Below are 17,915 nucleotides of genomic sequence, written 5' to 3'. Positions count from 1 at the left end.
TTTATGCACTATGGTATACTGTTTCCAATTTATTAAAGAATGCAAATTTAAAAAAAAGAAAAACTTTTGAGATTTTACTTCATACCCAGAAAGAGACAATTTTTTTTTTTCCAGCAGCCAGATGGCACAGTGGATAAAGCACTGGCCCTGGAGGCCGGTGGACTTGCTTTCAAATTTGAAATTAGACACTAAACATTCACAGGCTGTATGACCCCAGGCAAGTCACTTAACCCCAATTGCCTTGCCAAAGAAAAGGACAATTTTTTTCTTTAAAGATGGAAAATAGTTTTTTAAGGGCTGCAGGTAGACAGACACACTAATAAACTCTTAGAGAAACTTGGAATTTGTCCAACCACTCTGAAAAATAACTTGTAAATTATGCTTTAAAAAAGTCACTTCTAGGCATATATTCCAAGGAAGTCCAAGGCAGAAAGATTTCATATATATATATATATATATGTTATATATATATATATTTCATATATACTAAATTATCCATAGCAGGCACTTTCCCCCCCATCCTTGCTTTTGTGTGTATGTGTGTTAGCAAAGAATTGTAAACACAAGATGCTTATAGAATAAGCAATTGCTAAACAAATCATAGTACATGAATAAAATGTACTATTAGTATACCAAAAAAAAAAAAAATTGATGAATATGAAGAATTCCCCCTAAATCTAAAAAGACTTATATTAACTAATGAAGAGTGGAGCAATTTTAATAAGAAAAATATGGTGTACAGTGACAAAATGAACAGAAACAACAAAAACTGAATGCTATATAATTAAAGTGACTGAATCAGTTCCCAGAGAAAACACATATCTTCCTTTCTTTGCACAGAAAGCAAGTCTATATGGATGCAACATATTATGTCAGAATCAGTCAATGTGTTGGTTAGTTTTGCTGAATATCTTCTCCCCTTCTCCTATTCTTTTCTTTTGTTTTTTTTTTAATCACTTTTCTTTATTAAAAATGAGGTGATATAGAAGAATATATTTAGAAAGAAAAGCAAAAGTTAATATTTTCAAAGGAAATTATGAAAATTTAGAGCAGCATTCTTTTTGAAATTTTTTTTGGGGGCAACCTCCCCCATAAAACATTTTTTGAGATGTCAATCACAGAATCCTGGGTTAAATGTACCATGTTCAGGCGTATATCCCAAGAAAATCATAGAAGGAAAAGGACCCAAATGTGCAAAAATGTTTTTAGCAGCTTTTTATGATAACAAAGAATTGGAAAATGAATAGATATCCATCAATTGGGCAATGGCTGCACAAGTTGTGGTATATGAAGGTAATGGAATATTATTGTTCTATAAAAAATTATGAATATGATTTCAGAAAGGTCTGGAAAGATTTACATAAACTGATGCTGAGTGAAACAAGCAGAACCAGGAATATATTGCATACAATAACAAGAAAGTGCTATGATCAACTATGAAAAGACTCAGTTTTTCGTGGTTCAATGATCCAAGGCACTCCCCATAGACTTCGGATAGAAAAGGTCATTTGTATTCAGTGAAAGAACTATGGAGATTGAATGCCAATCAACATAGGCTATGGTCGCTTCTTTTTTGTTTTTTCCTTTTCGTTCTAATTTTTCTTTCCCAACATGATTCATAAAGCAATGCGTATTAAAAATAAATTAATTTTTAAAAATGTACCATGTTCTTATTTCTTGTGACGGGAGGCTTTTATAAAACTTTCCACCTTGTCTACTCTTGCTTTCTGTATTAAAAAATGACATTTATAACGGGAAGAGTGTAACTAACAGTAAAACTAAGTGTTTTCCATAGAAAACACTCTAAAAATATGTAAAACTATAGTTACACTAACAAAATGATCCCAGAAGTTTCAGTAGTCATATTCAAGTATTATGCATTACAATAAATTAACACCCCATCTGTAGGGAATTATTAGTTTGATGCCCTCTTATTTAAATAGCAGAATGGCTAAGGGAAAGAAATGCACTACTGAATAATATATATTAAGGATTCAACTGTAAGAAACAAAACAAGTGACTGATTTTCTAGCTAGGCTCTTCTGAAGATACTAATTGTCTATGAGACAGTGCAATCACCCCCCCCCCCCCCCCCGATATTTTTGAATATAAAACTGAATTTGTCTAATCTCTCTAACTGCATGCTTTTCACATGCTGCTGAGTTTGTCCCCCAGGCAAGGCTGCTGGAGGATTGGGGTGTGATTTCTATCTTTACCAGCAAGTCAGCTTCCACCTCCTGCTGCCAACCTGACTTCTGGAGATGATATGAAGAACTTCCAGTTCAAACAAGCAGCTTCCTTTTGATCTCAACCCTTCCATCTTCTGCTTAATGTCCAGCCTTCAAAAAGAATAGCAGTAGTGAAATGGGGCCTCCCACTTCACCATGTCCCTTCGTCTTGTGATACACTTGTTTCTTGTCTCATCTCCAGCCTTCTGTGGGTAGAGTGGCACCTTCCATTTGACAAATACTTCCATACCTGGTCATACCCTAATTATCCCAATGATTCATCATTCCCTGCTTTATTATTCTTTATTCCCATCATCAAACCTGCTCTCCCTAACATCTTCAACAGCCAGCTATCACCCCTTCCATTGTGCCCTCTAGGATGCTCCACGGGGACAAACTTGCCTTTCCCACTCTCTATGCTCTAGCAATCACCAAAAACTGGATCCCCTAACACAGATTCCCTCTCCACCCTTTCTAAGACTGCACCATCACTCATTCTCCTAGGTTCACTGCTTGAGGAAGAGGTGGAATATTGTATGTTCCACATACACTTCTAAGTTTTTTTTTTTTTTTTAAACCTTCTTAATTCAATAATCTCTCTTCTTTGGAAGTTCAAGCAATTCTTATCTGCCAACCAATCAAAATCCTGATAGCTATTGCCTTAGGACCTTTAGGTTAATCCTTTCTCAACAAGTTTAGTGCTGGGTTTACTATCTCTCTAATCACTTCACTATTCCACTCACCACAGCAGCTATTTATCTTCTGCCTATTTTGGCTAATCTATTTGAAAAAGACATTTACAAGAAGAGACCTCTTTCTTATTTTCTTATCTTCTTACAATTTAACTTACAACCTCATTCTTCCACTAAATGCTTTCTCTTCTTAGACACTTTCTGCCACCATCATCTTCACCCTTTTCAATCCCAATAACCTTATGAGATTTTGGACTTTTGAGTGAACTGGATTTGAGCTGCTCATCCGTCTTACTTTCTACTCCAGAATCACTGAGTCAAATGGCAAGAAAAGTCAAGATGCAGTAGACAGTGGACTTTCTAAATTAAGGTCTTTCCCAGATCTGTTTTTCTGAGAAACAATGATTAAGTATTGAGATAAAAGATAGCCATTAATGTTTGTTGCATTGAATTGATAATTTTAAAAAGTTTAAATGTAAAAAAGTCATATACTTGTATATTTAATATAGTCATTTTAAAAAATTGTGTAGAGGATAGCTTAGTCTTGGAATCAGGAAAACCTGGATTCAAATCCTGTCTATGATACATTGACTTCGTGACCACTTGGAAGTCTCTTCCTCAGACAATTCATTAAAATTTACCAACTCATTTAATCCATTGCCAAATCCTGTCAATTTTACCCTTTATGCTTCCTTCTCTCCTCTGCTACTGTCATCATCTGGGTTAGGCTCTCATTACCTCATACTTGGACCAATGACATAGCTTTCTGGTTGTTTTTCCAGACTCTCTAGTCCATCCTCCACTAATGAGTCAAATTGATCTTCCTAAAGAAATCTGATCCCATCAACCACTTACTGTTATCCTCCAGGGCAAAAATCTTGTTTGGTTTTTAAAGCAAGTCCTTTATTACCTTGCCTTTTCACGTTTCCAGTCTTAGCAATTCAATGATACTATCCTCCATTACTGTCGTTCCCACAAGACATCCTGTCTCATGACTATAGTGAATTTTTGATGTTTGTGTCCCATTCCTGGGACTCTCTAACATTTTCATTCTAGACAGTCTACTCTGGCTTCCTTTCAAGACTCATCTTCTGTAGAAAACTTTTCCTTCCTTGACTTTCTTAATTTTAATACCTTCTTTCTGAAATTATTTCCAATTTATCTTTTACCTACCACATTTGTATAGAGGTGGGGAGGTTCCAACCCAGTCTGTGCATTTACAAAATCATGCATAATCAGCAACAGGCAATTATGAACTAAAAGCTAGATAGAACAACCTCCCATTGCTTGAGTTCTGTAAGTTGATAATTTTGTATGGCTTGCAAACATTATTATAAATATTCAAATGATCCTAATGGAGAGTGTAGTGGAGGGATACTTTAGAATGAGATAGCAGCTGAGCCACCAAGGTATCAAACTTGTATCTTGGTATTTGCAGTAAAAGGGACATTAGGAAAAAAAAAACACTATTTCATAATTCGTAAATGTTTAACATGACTGTATATGTATCATCTTTATCAGATTGCTTACTGACTTTAGGAGTGGAAAGGGAAGGAGAAAAATTTAGAATTCAAGATTCATAGAATTAAAGAGCCCAATCCAAGATCAAACAGGTAATAAGAGAATCAATATTCAAATCCAGTTCTTCTGACTCCAGATCCAAGGTTAATGTCATTATAACTCAGTTCTATTCAAGAAAAAATGGAACTAGAAAAGAATGAAAAATCACTGAGAACAAAGAAATTAAGAACTCTCATGCCAGCAATATAGATTTATTATTGTTCATGACTAGTCAAAAAAGCTTACAAGGTTCATTATCAGACTAAAACAAGTTTAAAGTACAGCCACAGATTCAAAACATCATTTAGAGACATGGAGTGAAAAAAGACAGTTACAAAAACACATAAAGGAATCCATTCATATGGGTGCTCACTGTATTTTGCTAAAAATGCAGTTAAGCATTGAGCTACAGAGGTTTCAAGATACAGAACATTCTGAAAATATATCTTAAGCATAAAAACTGCACTTAAGTTGCAAAAATAAGGTTTTGCTTTTTTTTTTTTAAACATCTGATCTGAGCTCAAAGCAATGAAATAATGAACGCCAATGATTTTTCCCATCAGTTTTAACTCACATTTGAACAACAACCGTAAAAATGATTTTTTTTCTCCTTTTTTTTGTGATGAGGAACTGAAGTCAACAGCATGGACAATGCATTGCATCCAAAAGAAAGTCTGTGGTGGATCTGCTTTATCCTGGTCATAAAATATTTTAAGAATCATAATTTACCATTTTCCAACAAGAAATTAAGCCAGTAGAAACAAAATGATAAAAGGAAAGATTATTACTTCAATCAGGGCTCTTTTGCCACTTAGCTCCTTTAGGTAACAGTTTCACTAGTGCAAGAGCAATATCATTTACCTGAAAGGTCATAAGTGTCACAATTGAAGAACACTCATACAAAACTATTTCCTTTTTCTTTAAAAAGTGCCATATACTGTACTTTTTGTACTTAAAATTAATGAAAGACTGTTTGTCTCCATCTCTTGTCAATGAGAAAAGGCCAAAGTGATTCTTTAATTCCAACCCGAAATGGTGTTCGTTGGCCAATGCCCAGGGTCTCTAATTTGGAGCAGTCAAGTTGAGCATTTCTTGGACGTGGAGCTCCCAAGACTGGGCTGTCGGTGATCTTTTTGAAAAAAAGAAAAAAATTTAATGGACAAAATCCAACTTTCTTCTCTTTTTCTATCATTTTCTTTTACACGTGCTTGTCTAGAAAGAATGCTCTCCAATTTATAGCATTTAAAATAATTTCTGGAGGTTCTAACAAGGACAAATTAGGCATTTATAAAGAATAAAATGATAAACCTCATCCCTAGGAGGATAAACTGTTAGCATAGAATTATAGATTCAGAACTGCAAGGGGGTCATATAACAGGAGTTCAAATCTCACCTCTGGTAGTTATTAAAGTTTATCACCTTGGGCCTCAGTTCCCTCAATTGCAAAATAAAAACTTTAGACTAGGTACCTCTGATATCCCTTCCACCTCTAAATGAATGAGATCCTATAATCCCATTTAACCAATCTAAAGTTTATAATCTAGTCATTACTAAGTGAGTGGAAAGCTTTTTTGAGGAATTCTAGGAACAAAGGAACACAAAATTAGAATCAAGTTCTTCTGAGTTATTGTTTCATTGTATAGAATTCACCTTCTCCTTCCTATAGATAATCCAAGTGCTTTCCCTCACCAAAATTACCTCCTTTATTTTGTAAAAACATATATGAATATAATGTTGTCTCTCCTGGATGAAATATAAGCTCCTCAATGCAGGGACTGCTTCATTTTTGCCTTGGTATCCCTAGTAACTAACACAGATTCCCTGTAGGTGGGAGGTATTTAAACATTTGTTAATTGATTATAAGGTTTTTTTTGTTTTTTTTTTAAATTATACTTGAAGAAACTGAGGCCCAGAAACTATCACTGAGATAGTAAATATAAGATCTGGGAACTGATCCCAGGTCCACTGCCTCCAAATCCACTATCCACTACCAGCACTAAGAAATAAAGTTTTGTATCCACATAGGGCATTTGGCTTATTCAGCCAAGTCTACTTTGCAATCACAGTATGCCATATACTTACAGGTCTTAAGTGACTATTAGGAAGATTAAAAGCATCTGCAATAGCACATGCCATTTCATATTTGGTCATTTGTTCATTGCCAGACCAATGGAAGGTGCCTTTGATTGTAGGATCCTAAGGAAAAAAAGCAACACAAAATAAGAACCAAGATCTTCTGAGATAATGTTTATACTTGGGCTACCTAAAATAGTCCAGGCATTGAAAATCACCCTTCTTTTTCTTCAATATTATTTCTAGAAACAACTTTTCTATAAACAAGACTCATGAAGAAGTAAAAACATCTTAATATATATACTGTTGTTTCCCTAATATTTTTAGAAAAAAAAAGACGACTCTCCCCATAAACTGTTCAAATTCATTCATTGAATTAGGAATCCTACAGTATTTAACGTCAGAGATTATTTATAGGAATGCAACTCAATTACAGTAACACCCTCAAGGAAATTTCAGCCCACTAAAATGAACTTGATATAAACACAGTGAAGGGCTACAGCTGTAACCCTAAAGATAGTCTAGTCTAAATTCAGAAAGGATCACCATGAGACCAATAACAGGTAATGAACTGCTCTGACATGGTGACTTTCATATATGCATGTCCTTATCTCTTTTCTGAGCTCCAGTACTGTGTTCTCATATGTCTATGTGATAGATTTACCTAATAGCCCATCAATATCTCAAACTTAATATACACCAGATTCTACCTCTTCCTTCTCTCTTCTCCCCTTATTTTTATGGATCTCATCCCACCATAAACTCACATTTATATTTTTATGCTTCTCTTAAATCTGGAATTTGAAAATCAGATTTTCTATTCAGCTCTAAGTCTTTTTGTCAGGAATGCTTTTGTCTACCATTTTTCTACTACTCATATGGCTCATATTCTCGTTCCTCATTTTCATTTCCTGGAACACCTAGCTTCCTTCAAAGCTCAATTTAAATATCTCCCTAAAGATTCTTTGGGATTTCCCCAGTTTTTGGCATACTTTCCTGCCCTACTCAGTTTGCATTCATTTGTAGTCTCTATTTACTTGACTATGAACCCATTATGATATAAATCTACTACATTCCCAGAACCATATAAACTCTAAAAAGCAGATATCTAGATTTTGTCATTATATTACCAATACCTAGCACAGTGCCTGATATACAGTAAGCAATTAACAAATATGAATTTGTAAGCTCTAGAGCAATTATGATTTGTGTTAGTGGAGGGAGAACTCACATCAACAAAACTACAGATCCTCAAAAAAATTTTACACAAATGTCTTATATTATTATTATATAAATAAATATATGTATATATATAAATAAAATTATATAAAATGGATTTAAAGCAACTCAGATAATAAAGTAGCTGGTGCTTCTTTGCCCTTTAGAATACATCTAAATCTTTTCCTTGATATATAGGAGGAACCAACTTCTCTAAAATCTAAGACATTTAGCAAAACACAGATTTAAGTTTTAGAATTAACAACTTAACCGTTGCTATGCATAAAAATCATAAATTGTCTTTACATATTACCTGTTTAATAAATGTGCAACTTGTAAAGAGATCTCCATTTGATCCACAATTTTCCTAGTTTGAAAATTAGCTAATCTATTCAATATATGAATCACACATATATATAACCCTACACTACAGCACATAGAATTAAGACTTGAATAGTCCAAAACAGTCCCCTTTCCCAAGTCTCACCAGCATTCTCTTTTCTGCCAGCTGCCGGCAAACACTGGCGACATCCTTAACATTTGTGGGAAACCTCTGTTGCCAGTGGTCCATGTTAGCAGATTTGTTACTGAACTGGACTTTGTCAAACATAATTGTTACAGCACTTTCTTCTAGTTTTTCAACTTCTCCATACAGAACAGGAATTCGCAGGACTGCTGCACCTTTGAGGAAACAATGTTTCAAACTAGGCTTGTTTTTCAAGTTTTGTGTAACATGGCACTCACAAAATCTTAACATCTTCCCATCTACAATAACTTCTTACACAAGTATTATTCTGAAGGTTTTTTAATAAAATGCCTTCCCAAACTGCTAATCAGTGAGTGAGTCATTCTAATTTTAAAAAAGTATTTATTCAATATATTTTTCAACCAACAAAAGTTATGTTCTTCTAATGTATTTAGTACCCTACAATATGACGTGAAGAGATAAAAAGATATATGAAACAAAATTCAAACTCCAAGAAGGCTTACAGTCAAATGGTTAAGATATTAATATCTCTAATGCAAGATAGAATGGAAAATTACCAAAAAGTAACATGAAGTACTATGTGAGTTTAGAAGAGAGAAATCAATAAGAGAAAATAAGGATTTCATGGGGGAAATGACATTTGAACTGGATATTGAAAGATTATTAAGAATGAGACAGATGAGTGGCATGAAAACTTAGGCTAATGTTCAAATAGTACAAGGTATTCTTAAGAGAATTATAGGTAATAAGACAAGAAGAGGTAGATAAAATCATGAAAGCTAAGATGTCTGACCTTATGAAGTTTTATTTTTCAACACTTTTTTATAGCTGTGTTCTTTTTACATATAAACTATTCATAAAACTGATCACTCACTAAAAACAATGAATCACATAAAGACTGTACATAACTATCAAACTGCTTGCCTCCTCAATGAGAGGAAAAAGAAGAGTAGGAGAAACTTTGGAATTAAAAATTATACACAAATTAAAAACTGTTTTTACTGTAATTGGAAATTTTTAAAATAGCTGAGAATATTTCCCACTAGCATTCAAATAACTAATAATGTTTTTTCTTACCAACATTGTTTTCCAAGACAGCCCTTTCTCCTTCTAGTTTTGTTTTACCATACAAATTTAGGGGATTTGGAGTGTCCTCTTCAGTATAAGGTGGATTTGTTCCATCAAACACATAATCTGAGCTAATGTAGATCAGAAATGCTCCAATTCCCGCTAGGGGGAAAAAAGAAAACAGTATTAAATGACTAAAGAAAAAAAAAAAATCCTTTACCAATTTATAAAAGAAAGTGTTTTGTTTTGTGTTTTTTTTTTTTTTTTTTTCCAGGCAAAGTAAGAAAAACCATGTCCCTTAAATATATATTTAAAATATCAAATCTCAGCAATTAATGTTTTATAAAGGTTCTATAATGTCAAATTACCTGCTTCCTTTGCTAAATTCCCTGAAGCATCCACATTAAGCTGAGAAGCAGCATCTGGTTGATTCTCTACAACATCTGGCCTTCTTTCTGCTGCACAATGTACTATGACATGGGGCTGGAATTAAGCATTCATGCATTTTTAACAACAACAAAAATGCAGAATTAACTACATCTTCCCTATAGTAAATATAGAGAAAATGTTCATTAAAGCAAAACCTTCTTCACCACTACTGAATTAATAAATAAGTTATACTATTATTCCTTCTACAAGTGAATGTAGTTAAATGTACATAGGAAGAGATATTAAAATTGTGAATTCATTAATATATGGAACTCCTAATTGAGAATACTTCCTCTACTAATGCAAGTCAGCCCCTGCTCTGCAAACTATAAACTTAGTGAGTTATCTAGAGAACTCATCCTAAGTGACTTGGCAATCAATTTTTTGAGGAGGGACTTGATGTCAGGTTATTCTACATATCTTTATTATGTCATAATGCTTTATAATTCAGAGGGAAAAAACGGGGGGGGGGGGGAGGGGGGAGGAAGAGTAGGGGATGGGGAGAAAAACACTAAAGTTCTAGCACATAAACTTACAAATTCAAATATTTCCAAATGTTCTCTTTATGAAATCTTTAAGCAATTAATTATTAATATGCAGATGCTTTGAACAAAATGGCAAGTAGTTACAGTGAAACCTAGCATAGCTGTTTTGGAATCCAGGGAGAAGATAGTGGTGGCTCCAGAAATTGGAGGAGAACAGAGGGAAGGAAAATAACTAAAAAGTAGGACTTTTTATTATCAATGCTGATGGATTTACCTAGCTTAACAGATTTCTATGCCTTTATATGATCAGAATTGCTCAAAGAGCTGATGAGACTGATGAGTCTCTCATAGAAAATGTACCACTTCAATCTTTTAAAAAAGAAAAAAAAGAAAACTTCTTTGGCTATGTTTATCATTACCTTTTCAGGTTACATTATGCTGAATGTGGTTTACATTTCCCTCTATTCTTACTCAAATGAAACTAAGCTTTCTGATTTAGCATTACTGACATAACATATACATAGCATTTTTACCTTTTTTCAGTTACCCTAAAGCAACAGAAAGTTATTAGGGGTGGAAAAGGGTGTGTGCATGTGTATGTGAGTCTAAGGGTATCTGTGCACACAACTTGTGTGTTATGGAACTATTTATATGTCTCTTATGATAAAGGATTTGTCCACAAAATAAATAAATAAAATCTTTCAGAAATTCAATTGCGTTTCAGCAACAGCACATTATCAGTGAGGATTTGAATAAAAACTAGTAACAAAATAACACAAAGCACAAAAATAGAAAAGGAGGTGATCTGGTCATGTTACCAATGGTCTGATAACATACGGAGTGCTATCAGAATATCCATATAACTTGAAAGAACAAGAGGAAGTCTCCCAGCATATTGAGCATATCCTTTATAACATAATTATGGAAAAGACATGAATTGAACAGAATCAGATTTGTATGATTTTATTACCTACACTGATGTACCAAATAGTTTGATGGGCCCTGTGCTAAAACAATAGTGATTGATCTCTCTACTTCTTTATTCCTTAGGTAGACACATTCATTTCTCATACTCTTCTTAAATGGTAACTTCACTACCCTAAGATTTAGTTTTTGTCATGACTTCTTAATGCTCTGTCAACTTCTTAGACAAGTAGTTTCCAAATAATCTGGGAAATTTATAACACTGAAGTTGCTTAAATGTCTCTCCCCTTCTCTCATTTCTACACCATACCTGAAAATCCTGAATGATATCATGTACTGCATGAGTATCCAAAAGATTGACTTGTTCAAATCTAGGTCGAGCTCTACTGTATCCACAGCCAACTGCATGCCAGTTGTTCTGCTCAAACTCTTTGTATACAGCTCTGCCAAGTAGGCCAGTGGCACCAGTAATCAAAGCACGCCTACTAGGGACATTAACATCCTCCTAAAATGTAAAGGCAAAAACTGATTTATTTAAACATCACAATGTCATAAGAAATTGACCTAATATCAAATAAAATTTACCAAACAACTTAAGGAACTACAAATAATATTTCAAACCACTAGGAATTTACAAAGACCAATGGAAGTTACAGTTAATGTCATAGATTTAAAAAACTTCAAAAAATCAAATGTACCCCTCCCAAAGAAAATGCAAAAACAATTTAAATTGCATACTGCTTAGTTCTATTTCAAAGATTTGACAAATAAAGTTAATAATAATCTTATTTCTATTCACTTGATAACACCTGAATATAGCTCACACACTATTATTTAATATACTTTTCAGTGATTTATCAAAAACCTATACTTATATTTAGACATGATGGGTCTGATCACATAGTTGTATTTTATTTGGTTAAAATGTTTATGGGTTCTGATATTTTTCATTCTAGATTGTTTCTAATGACTTATTTTTATTCTTAAAAGTCCCTCAACCAGTGTCTCTTTTGCCACCAGAATACCCTCAGGAAAAGACAGGAACATTCTTTACATATATTCAACAAAGCCATTTTCTATAGCTACTCAGCTGAAGAGTAATAAGTACATTCTAACCCTTACGGAAATGATATAAATGCCAATATTCAGTTTTCCTTTGATAATAAACTATTCAGAATCTTAAATTTAAAAGTATCACACCCATGATTAAAAAAAGAGCTGCCCTAAAATTCAACAACACATTTAAGAGTGTTAAAATTTTCATTTTGGGGGGCCATTATAAATACACAGTGAGTGGAAGTATAACTATAGACAGAGCAAAGAAATGGGAATCAAAATTTATCTCCTTTTTTCTTTCCAAAAATGACTAGCCTTTAAAAGATCTTACAACTAATTTCTGTGATCCTATGAACATTATGAAATACCCAGGGCTCTCCCCAAAATTGTGTTAAAACAAAAAACAAAAACAAAAACTTGAGAGCAGAGATTGCACCTTATTTATTTTCAAATCTCTCTCCCAATACCATGTAACAAATAGTTACTGAATAAATGAGGAGTGAAAAAGAAACAGTACAAGCCTTATTTTAATTCCAAATCTTTCCAGGCTTCCACCAGGTCAAGTGATTTGTTAAGACCTTTTTTGTTATTTAATGAAAAAAAATTATAGTTCAGATACACACCCCCCCCCCCCCAACCTAATAAACCATATTTGGATAAAAATTTGATTAAATTAATATATAAACATGCACACTCACAAGCAGAAAACAATAAACTATTTTTTCTCATACTTTGATATTTAAAATGAAATAAAACTAAAAGAAAACACTTTAAAATGCACTAAAATTTGCTGTTCAAGAATTTTACTTATTACACTCTATTGAGTATGAATTTGTTTTAGGAGAATGGAACTGTATCTCTCAAGTCTTACTTTTCAATAAAAATCTAGTATATTGCTAATCTTAAAAATATTTCATTGAAAAAGATTTTGGGCAATTAATTGTATAATTTGTTCTGAACATGACATACAAATGCAAACCATTATACACCACTACCAAAATTATTGCAGGATGTTACAAATTTAGGTACTTAGCAAAAGAGAAGTAATTTCTTTTGGCTTATATGCAAAGTACTGAAAAGGTCTCCAGTATTTTAATGAAGGAATTTTATACACATGTACACACAATTATGTTTTTATACTTGAAAAATAAAACCCTTGTAAATTTTATTTTGCCAAGTAAATAACTCTTTCAGAAGTTATAATAAACATCGTGACTATTTAGCAAGACAGCAGTTATATTAGTTCCTATTTTCCATTTTGAATTAAAAATTTATAAACATTTTAAATGTAATTACAAATCTTTGTTTTAACAGAAAATTGTTTAATGTTTTTATATGACATGTTTTAGATTACCTTATTTAAGCTCTAGAAAGGCAAATTTCATTATATTTTACCTATCGAGTGAGATTACAATGACTTGCCCAGTAGAAAAGCTAGATAATGTGAGTGTACTGCATATCCTAATATTTTTTTCCTGCTTCATTATTATTTATCACTTATTTGTCTCTATCTGTAATTTCACTAGTAAAACATAACTCAGATAACCAGCTGATCCGCAATTTCTAATCTTTTAAGAGTAAGAAGCTAAATAATTTGCCCAGGGTCGTAAATTCACTTATGTAGGCACCAGGACTGGAAGCAGATCTTAAAGCTCTCTACCCACAATACCCTACAGTCTCTTAAAGAATTTATCAGTAATAAATACGCACAATCTGTGATACTAAGAAAATATTAACTCTTAAAAGTTTATTCTAATTCAGTAACTGCTCCCTTATTATATATAAGGCTACCACTAAGATTACCATAAAAACCATCATGTACTTATATATAGCCTAATTCAATCCAGAAGTATTTATGAAGGACTATGAGGATAGAGAGGATACTAAAAAAAATTCATTCTAAAAACTTTATTCTAATTCAGTAACTATATGCTTTTTATTATAAATCAGTAACTATGTGCTTACTATTCTCTTATCATATATAAGCATACCACTAAGATTACCATAAACCATTATCCACTTAAATACTATTTCAGTTCCAGAATTATTTATGAAGGGTTTATCTAAAAAGATAAGGAGAGGGGAGAAGGAAGATGGGTCCCTGAACAGACAATGTAGACACTAAAATCTCCTCAGCCTCAACCCAGAAATGGAGGTTCTCAACCCCCACAAACCTTAAGAATAGCACCCCTGCAAGGTGATCTAAAAGAGACCGCCCACCTGTCCCCGAACTTAGGAATACAAGATCCTTACCCGGAAAGAACCCAAACCCTACAAGACCCGGCCCCCACCGCGTTCTGTTTGTGCCAGAAAGCTGCTTTTTCTGAACTACAGATTATGAAATTTCAGGAAAATCAGCAAAGACAAGAGAAATAAATTAAAAATCGCAACCAAGGCAAGACTGGAGCCCTTCGAGATGGAGAGCGCCTTCTGGGAAAAAAAGAGTCAGGCGCTTCTCAGGCTTTGCCCGCCCCGCAACTCCTCGGCCTCGGCCCCCCGAGGCTCGGAAGCACCCAAGCGGAGAAAGACGCAAGCAGCCCCGCTCCCCGAGGAAAGAAGGGGGGTAGGCGATAGAAGAAAGCCTACTCCGCTCACCTCCACCAGCTGGCAGCTCCCAGGGACAAAGTGGATGGTCAGCTCCTTCTCCCGCCCAACCATTCCCGCAGCCGTGGCGGCACCGCCTGCCTCCAACCTGAGCCCCAGCCCGGGTTTCGGCCCGCAGCCACCAGCGTCAAGACCACCTCCCACTAGGCTCAGGCCCAGCCTCTCGCCAAGGTCCCTTCCGGCTTCCGCCGCCACAGACACGCACACCGATTGGCTACACCTCTTTTCCCGGTCGGAGTCGCTAACTGGTTAACTTCCTCTGTAATCAGAAGTGCTGATTGGCCATGCTCATCCTCTCTCTTGGAGTTTCTTAAAGGGACAAACGTATGACAGGGGGCGAGTTCTAAACCAGTCTAGACTGTTGGAGGAACGAGATGAGGATGCATCTCCCTTTTCAAAAGATTTAGAGACAATCAGACTTAGAAGGTTTTGGTCCATGTTATTATAGATAACTACAGCCAAAGGACTTCAGGAACGATAGATTCAAAAGACAGGTCTCTGCACTGCCATTTATTGGCAGCGTGATACTCAACACATCACTTACAAATGAGAACGGAGATTCAGAGCTGGAAGATAGAGGCCATCTAATCCCATAGCCTCAGTTTACAAATGAGACATAAGCTTAGAGAGGTTGTTCGATTCAGCTGAAGTCACCTAAGTGGTAATGTGATTCCCAAGCACTCTTAAAAATATGACATTCTCTTTCTAAAATCTTTTCCAGCTCTAAATCTTATGATCTATGACTTCACACAGTCACTGCCCCCTTTTTGCACCTAGTAAATTCTGCTTTTTTCCAACAGTTTTCAAATTATTAGATCTCTATTAGTTATCTCAAGTCAAGTCAGGAAATGACCTTGTTTCCTGTCTTGCCATACTATATTAAGTCAGTGTTCTAAAAAACTTAGCATTACAAGTAAACGAGAAAAACAAAGAGTTTGGCCTATTGGAAATAGGCCACAGCTATCTCTACTTCTGGTAGACAAAGGTATTTCTATTTTTTGTGTGATAGGGAAAACGCATCACAAGTTTGACTTGTCAGATCCTGTCCTAGACATGTTAACAGCATTTAATGTTCTAGATACAGTAGATACATTTACCTAAAGATCAAGAGGAAAATTATATTTCTGAAAACAGCAGAAAACCTGAGGGAGAAAGACTGATTTCCAAATCATCATTGGCTAAAATCAACTTAAGATTAAAAACATTTTTTTTTTCTGAGTCCAGGTACTTGTCTACTATTTTCCCCAACCCTTCTTTCTCCACTTCTCAAAACTTTTTAACCAGGGACAGTCTAATAGAAAGGACCAAACAAAACTATTGTGGATTTCCTGGTGTAAATTTTGATTTGGTTGTTATTGAGGCCATACTGAGTGCCCTTAAATTACACAACCTACAGGTTATTAATTGGAAAAGCAAATAAACCTGAGTAAGATTTTTTAAACAAAGTAGTACCTGGGTGGTTTCTTTTAAAGTTAAAATAGAGATTCTGATGGAGCAGTTTAAGAAGTAGTTAACAAAAAAAAAAAAAAAAAAAATTTTTTTTCTGTTCATTGGAGGGACTCCAGGTAAGAAATAGTATGGCTCTTTTCCCAGTCTTGTATAATGGAAGAAAAAGCAGCCCACTATAATAGTTACTCAAATGATTTATATTTGAGCATTAGTATTTGGCTACCTGTCAAAATGGTTTGGCTTTTATTCCCAGACTATTATATAAGTAGAAAACAAATCTTTGGTGATACTAAGAAGATAAGTGTAAATACAATCAAATGTAAGATGTCACAACTGAGTCTGTGAATTTAAATTGAGTAGGATGAGGATATACATACACACCCATACAATACTGACAATCTATTTCATGTAGCAAAACAAAGAAAAATAATAGAGGACCATCTATAAAACTCCTAAGTAATTTGGAACAAGGGGATAAGGAAAAGCATTTTAAGAGCTAGAAAAGGAAAATCATACATCATTTTGCATTGTGTTCATGTCAGCTACTTAAGCTGTCTAATTGAATGCTGTGATCTCCTTGATCAAAACCTTCCCTATATCCCCATTTTCAATGTTGAAAAAACTTTTTTCATCTAAATGGTACACTCAGGCTAACTTTGTAGGTTTGTTAGATACTAGTACTATTTTCCCCAAGCATTCATTCAGGTTTTGTTTTAAAAGCAATAAGACCACGAATTCCAAAACCTAAGTATTTTAATTCTTACATGTCCAACCCTTACCTGTTCCATTTCCATCAGCATTTCAGGCATGATTCTTATTTCAGGAATTAGATTTAGAAATTGCCCTAACCCCCCAAGAAAGATCCAGGGCTAGCCGTTTCTTTGTCTACTTCAGGCAGCAAACAACACTAGCACTGGAAAAGCGAGGCTTTTTCACTTGACCTTTTTTCAATTAGCATTTAGATTCCAGTCTCTGGATCACGTGCCGTTTCCCACATTCTAGTAAGCTGGCAGCTGATTCCTTCTGGCAGTCTTGAAAACACCCAATGAGAAGTTACAGGCTTAATTTCGACTTAAATCAGAGTGAGATAGCAAAGCGATTGTATATGTCCAAATGATTTAAGGTAAAAGCTTTCTAGGAATTTGTGGCAATTGTTCTTTTGTAAGAAATACTGAGTAGGTAGTTGGGGAACAGCCAAACATGCAATTGATTATCTTCCCTTAGTCTTAGTCTGTAGGATAATAGGAACAATGGATGAAAGTTGCAAATCACCAAACTTTGGTGTTAGAAAACTCTCAAGAGTTTCAAAAAAAGAGACTTTCAAATAAAAGCCAGTACACTTTTCAGTCATGTTGTAGAGGAAATTAATGTTTTTAATTGGGCTATTAAGTTCCAACTCAAGATTATCAGTGGCAAGGCCACAGTGAAATAGAAATATTACTGGTATTTCCTGACCTCTTTAAATGTTTGAGAAAACAAGTTGTTTTGAAGTGTAAAAGTTGTGTAGTAAACCTTGAATTTGTACTAATGAGTAATAATAGTAAAGACATATATATATGTATACACTCATTGTATACACACACATTAAATGCCCAGTTTTATAATGTGTGTGTGTGTGTGTGTTCTGGCCAATAATAGGTCC

The 17,915-nt window shown here is 34.4% G+C and overlaps 1 protein-coding gene across 2 annotated transcripts; it reads right to left on the bottom strand.

Moving 5' to 3' along the window:
• Positions 1-4,676: 4,676 nt before the first annotated feature.
• Positions 4,677-17,193, bottom strand: MAT2B (methionine adenosyltransferase 2B). 2 transcript variants are annotated; one of them, XM_051978857.1, is made up of 7 exons: positions 17,053-17,193; positions 11,475-11,669; positions 9,695-9,809; positions 9,336-9,488; positions 8,259-8,452; positions 6,563-6,676; positions 4,677-5,609 (listed from the first exon to the last, which is right to left on the bottom strand). In XM_051978857.1, exons 1-7 carry the CDS (start codon positions 17,080-17,082, stop codon positions 5,439-5,441), a joined length of 972 nt encoding a protein of 323 aa, XP_051834817.1. In that variant the 5' UTR covers positions 17,083-17,193; the 3' UTR covers positions 4,677-5,438. The 2 variants fall into 2 exon arrangements, with proteins under 2 accessions (XP_051834817.1, XP_051834816.1); XM_051978856.1 differs by lacking the exon at positions 17,053-17,193 and adding an exon at positions 14,816-14,997.
• Between the last annotated feature and the right edge of the window lie 722 nt (positions 17,194-17,915).

This window comes from Antechinus flavipes, chromosome 2 (genome assembly GCF_016432865.1).
Source record: "Antechinus flavipes isolate AdamAnt ecotype Samford, QLD, Australia chromosome 2, AdamAnt_v2, whole genome shotgun sequence".
In the NCBI taxonomy this organism is placed as follows: domain Eukaryota; kingdom Metazoa; phylum Chordata; class Mammalia; order Dasyuromorphia; family Dasyuridae; genus Antechinus; species Antechinus flavipes.
Note: the sequence above shows the minus strand (reverse complement) of the source record. Positions and strands in the feature narration are given on the sequence as shown.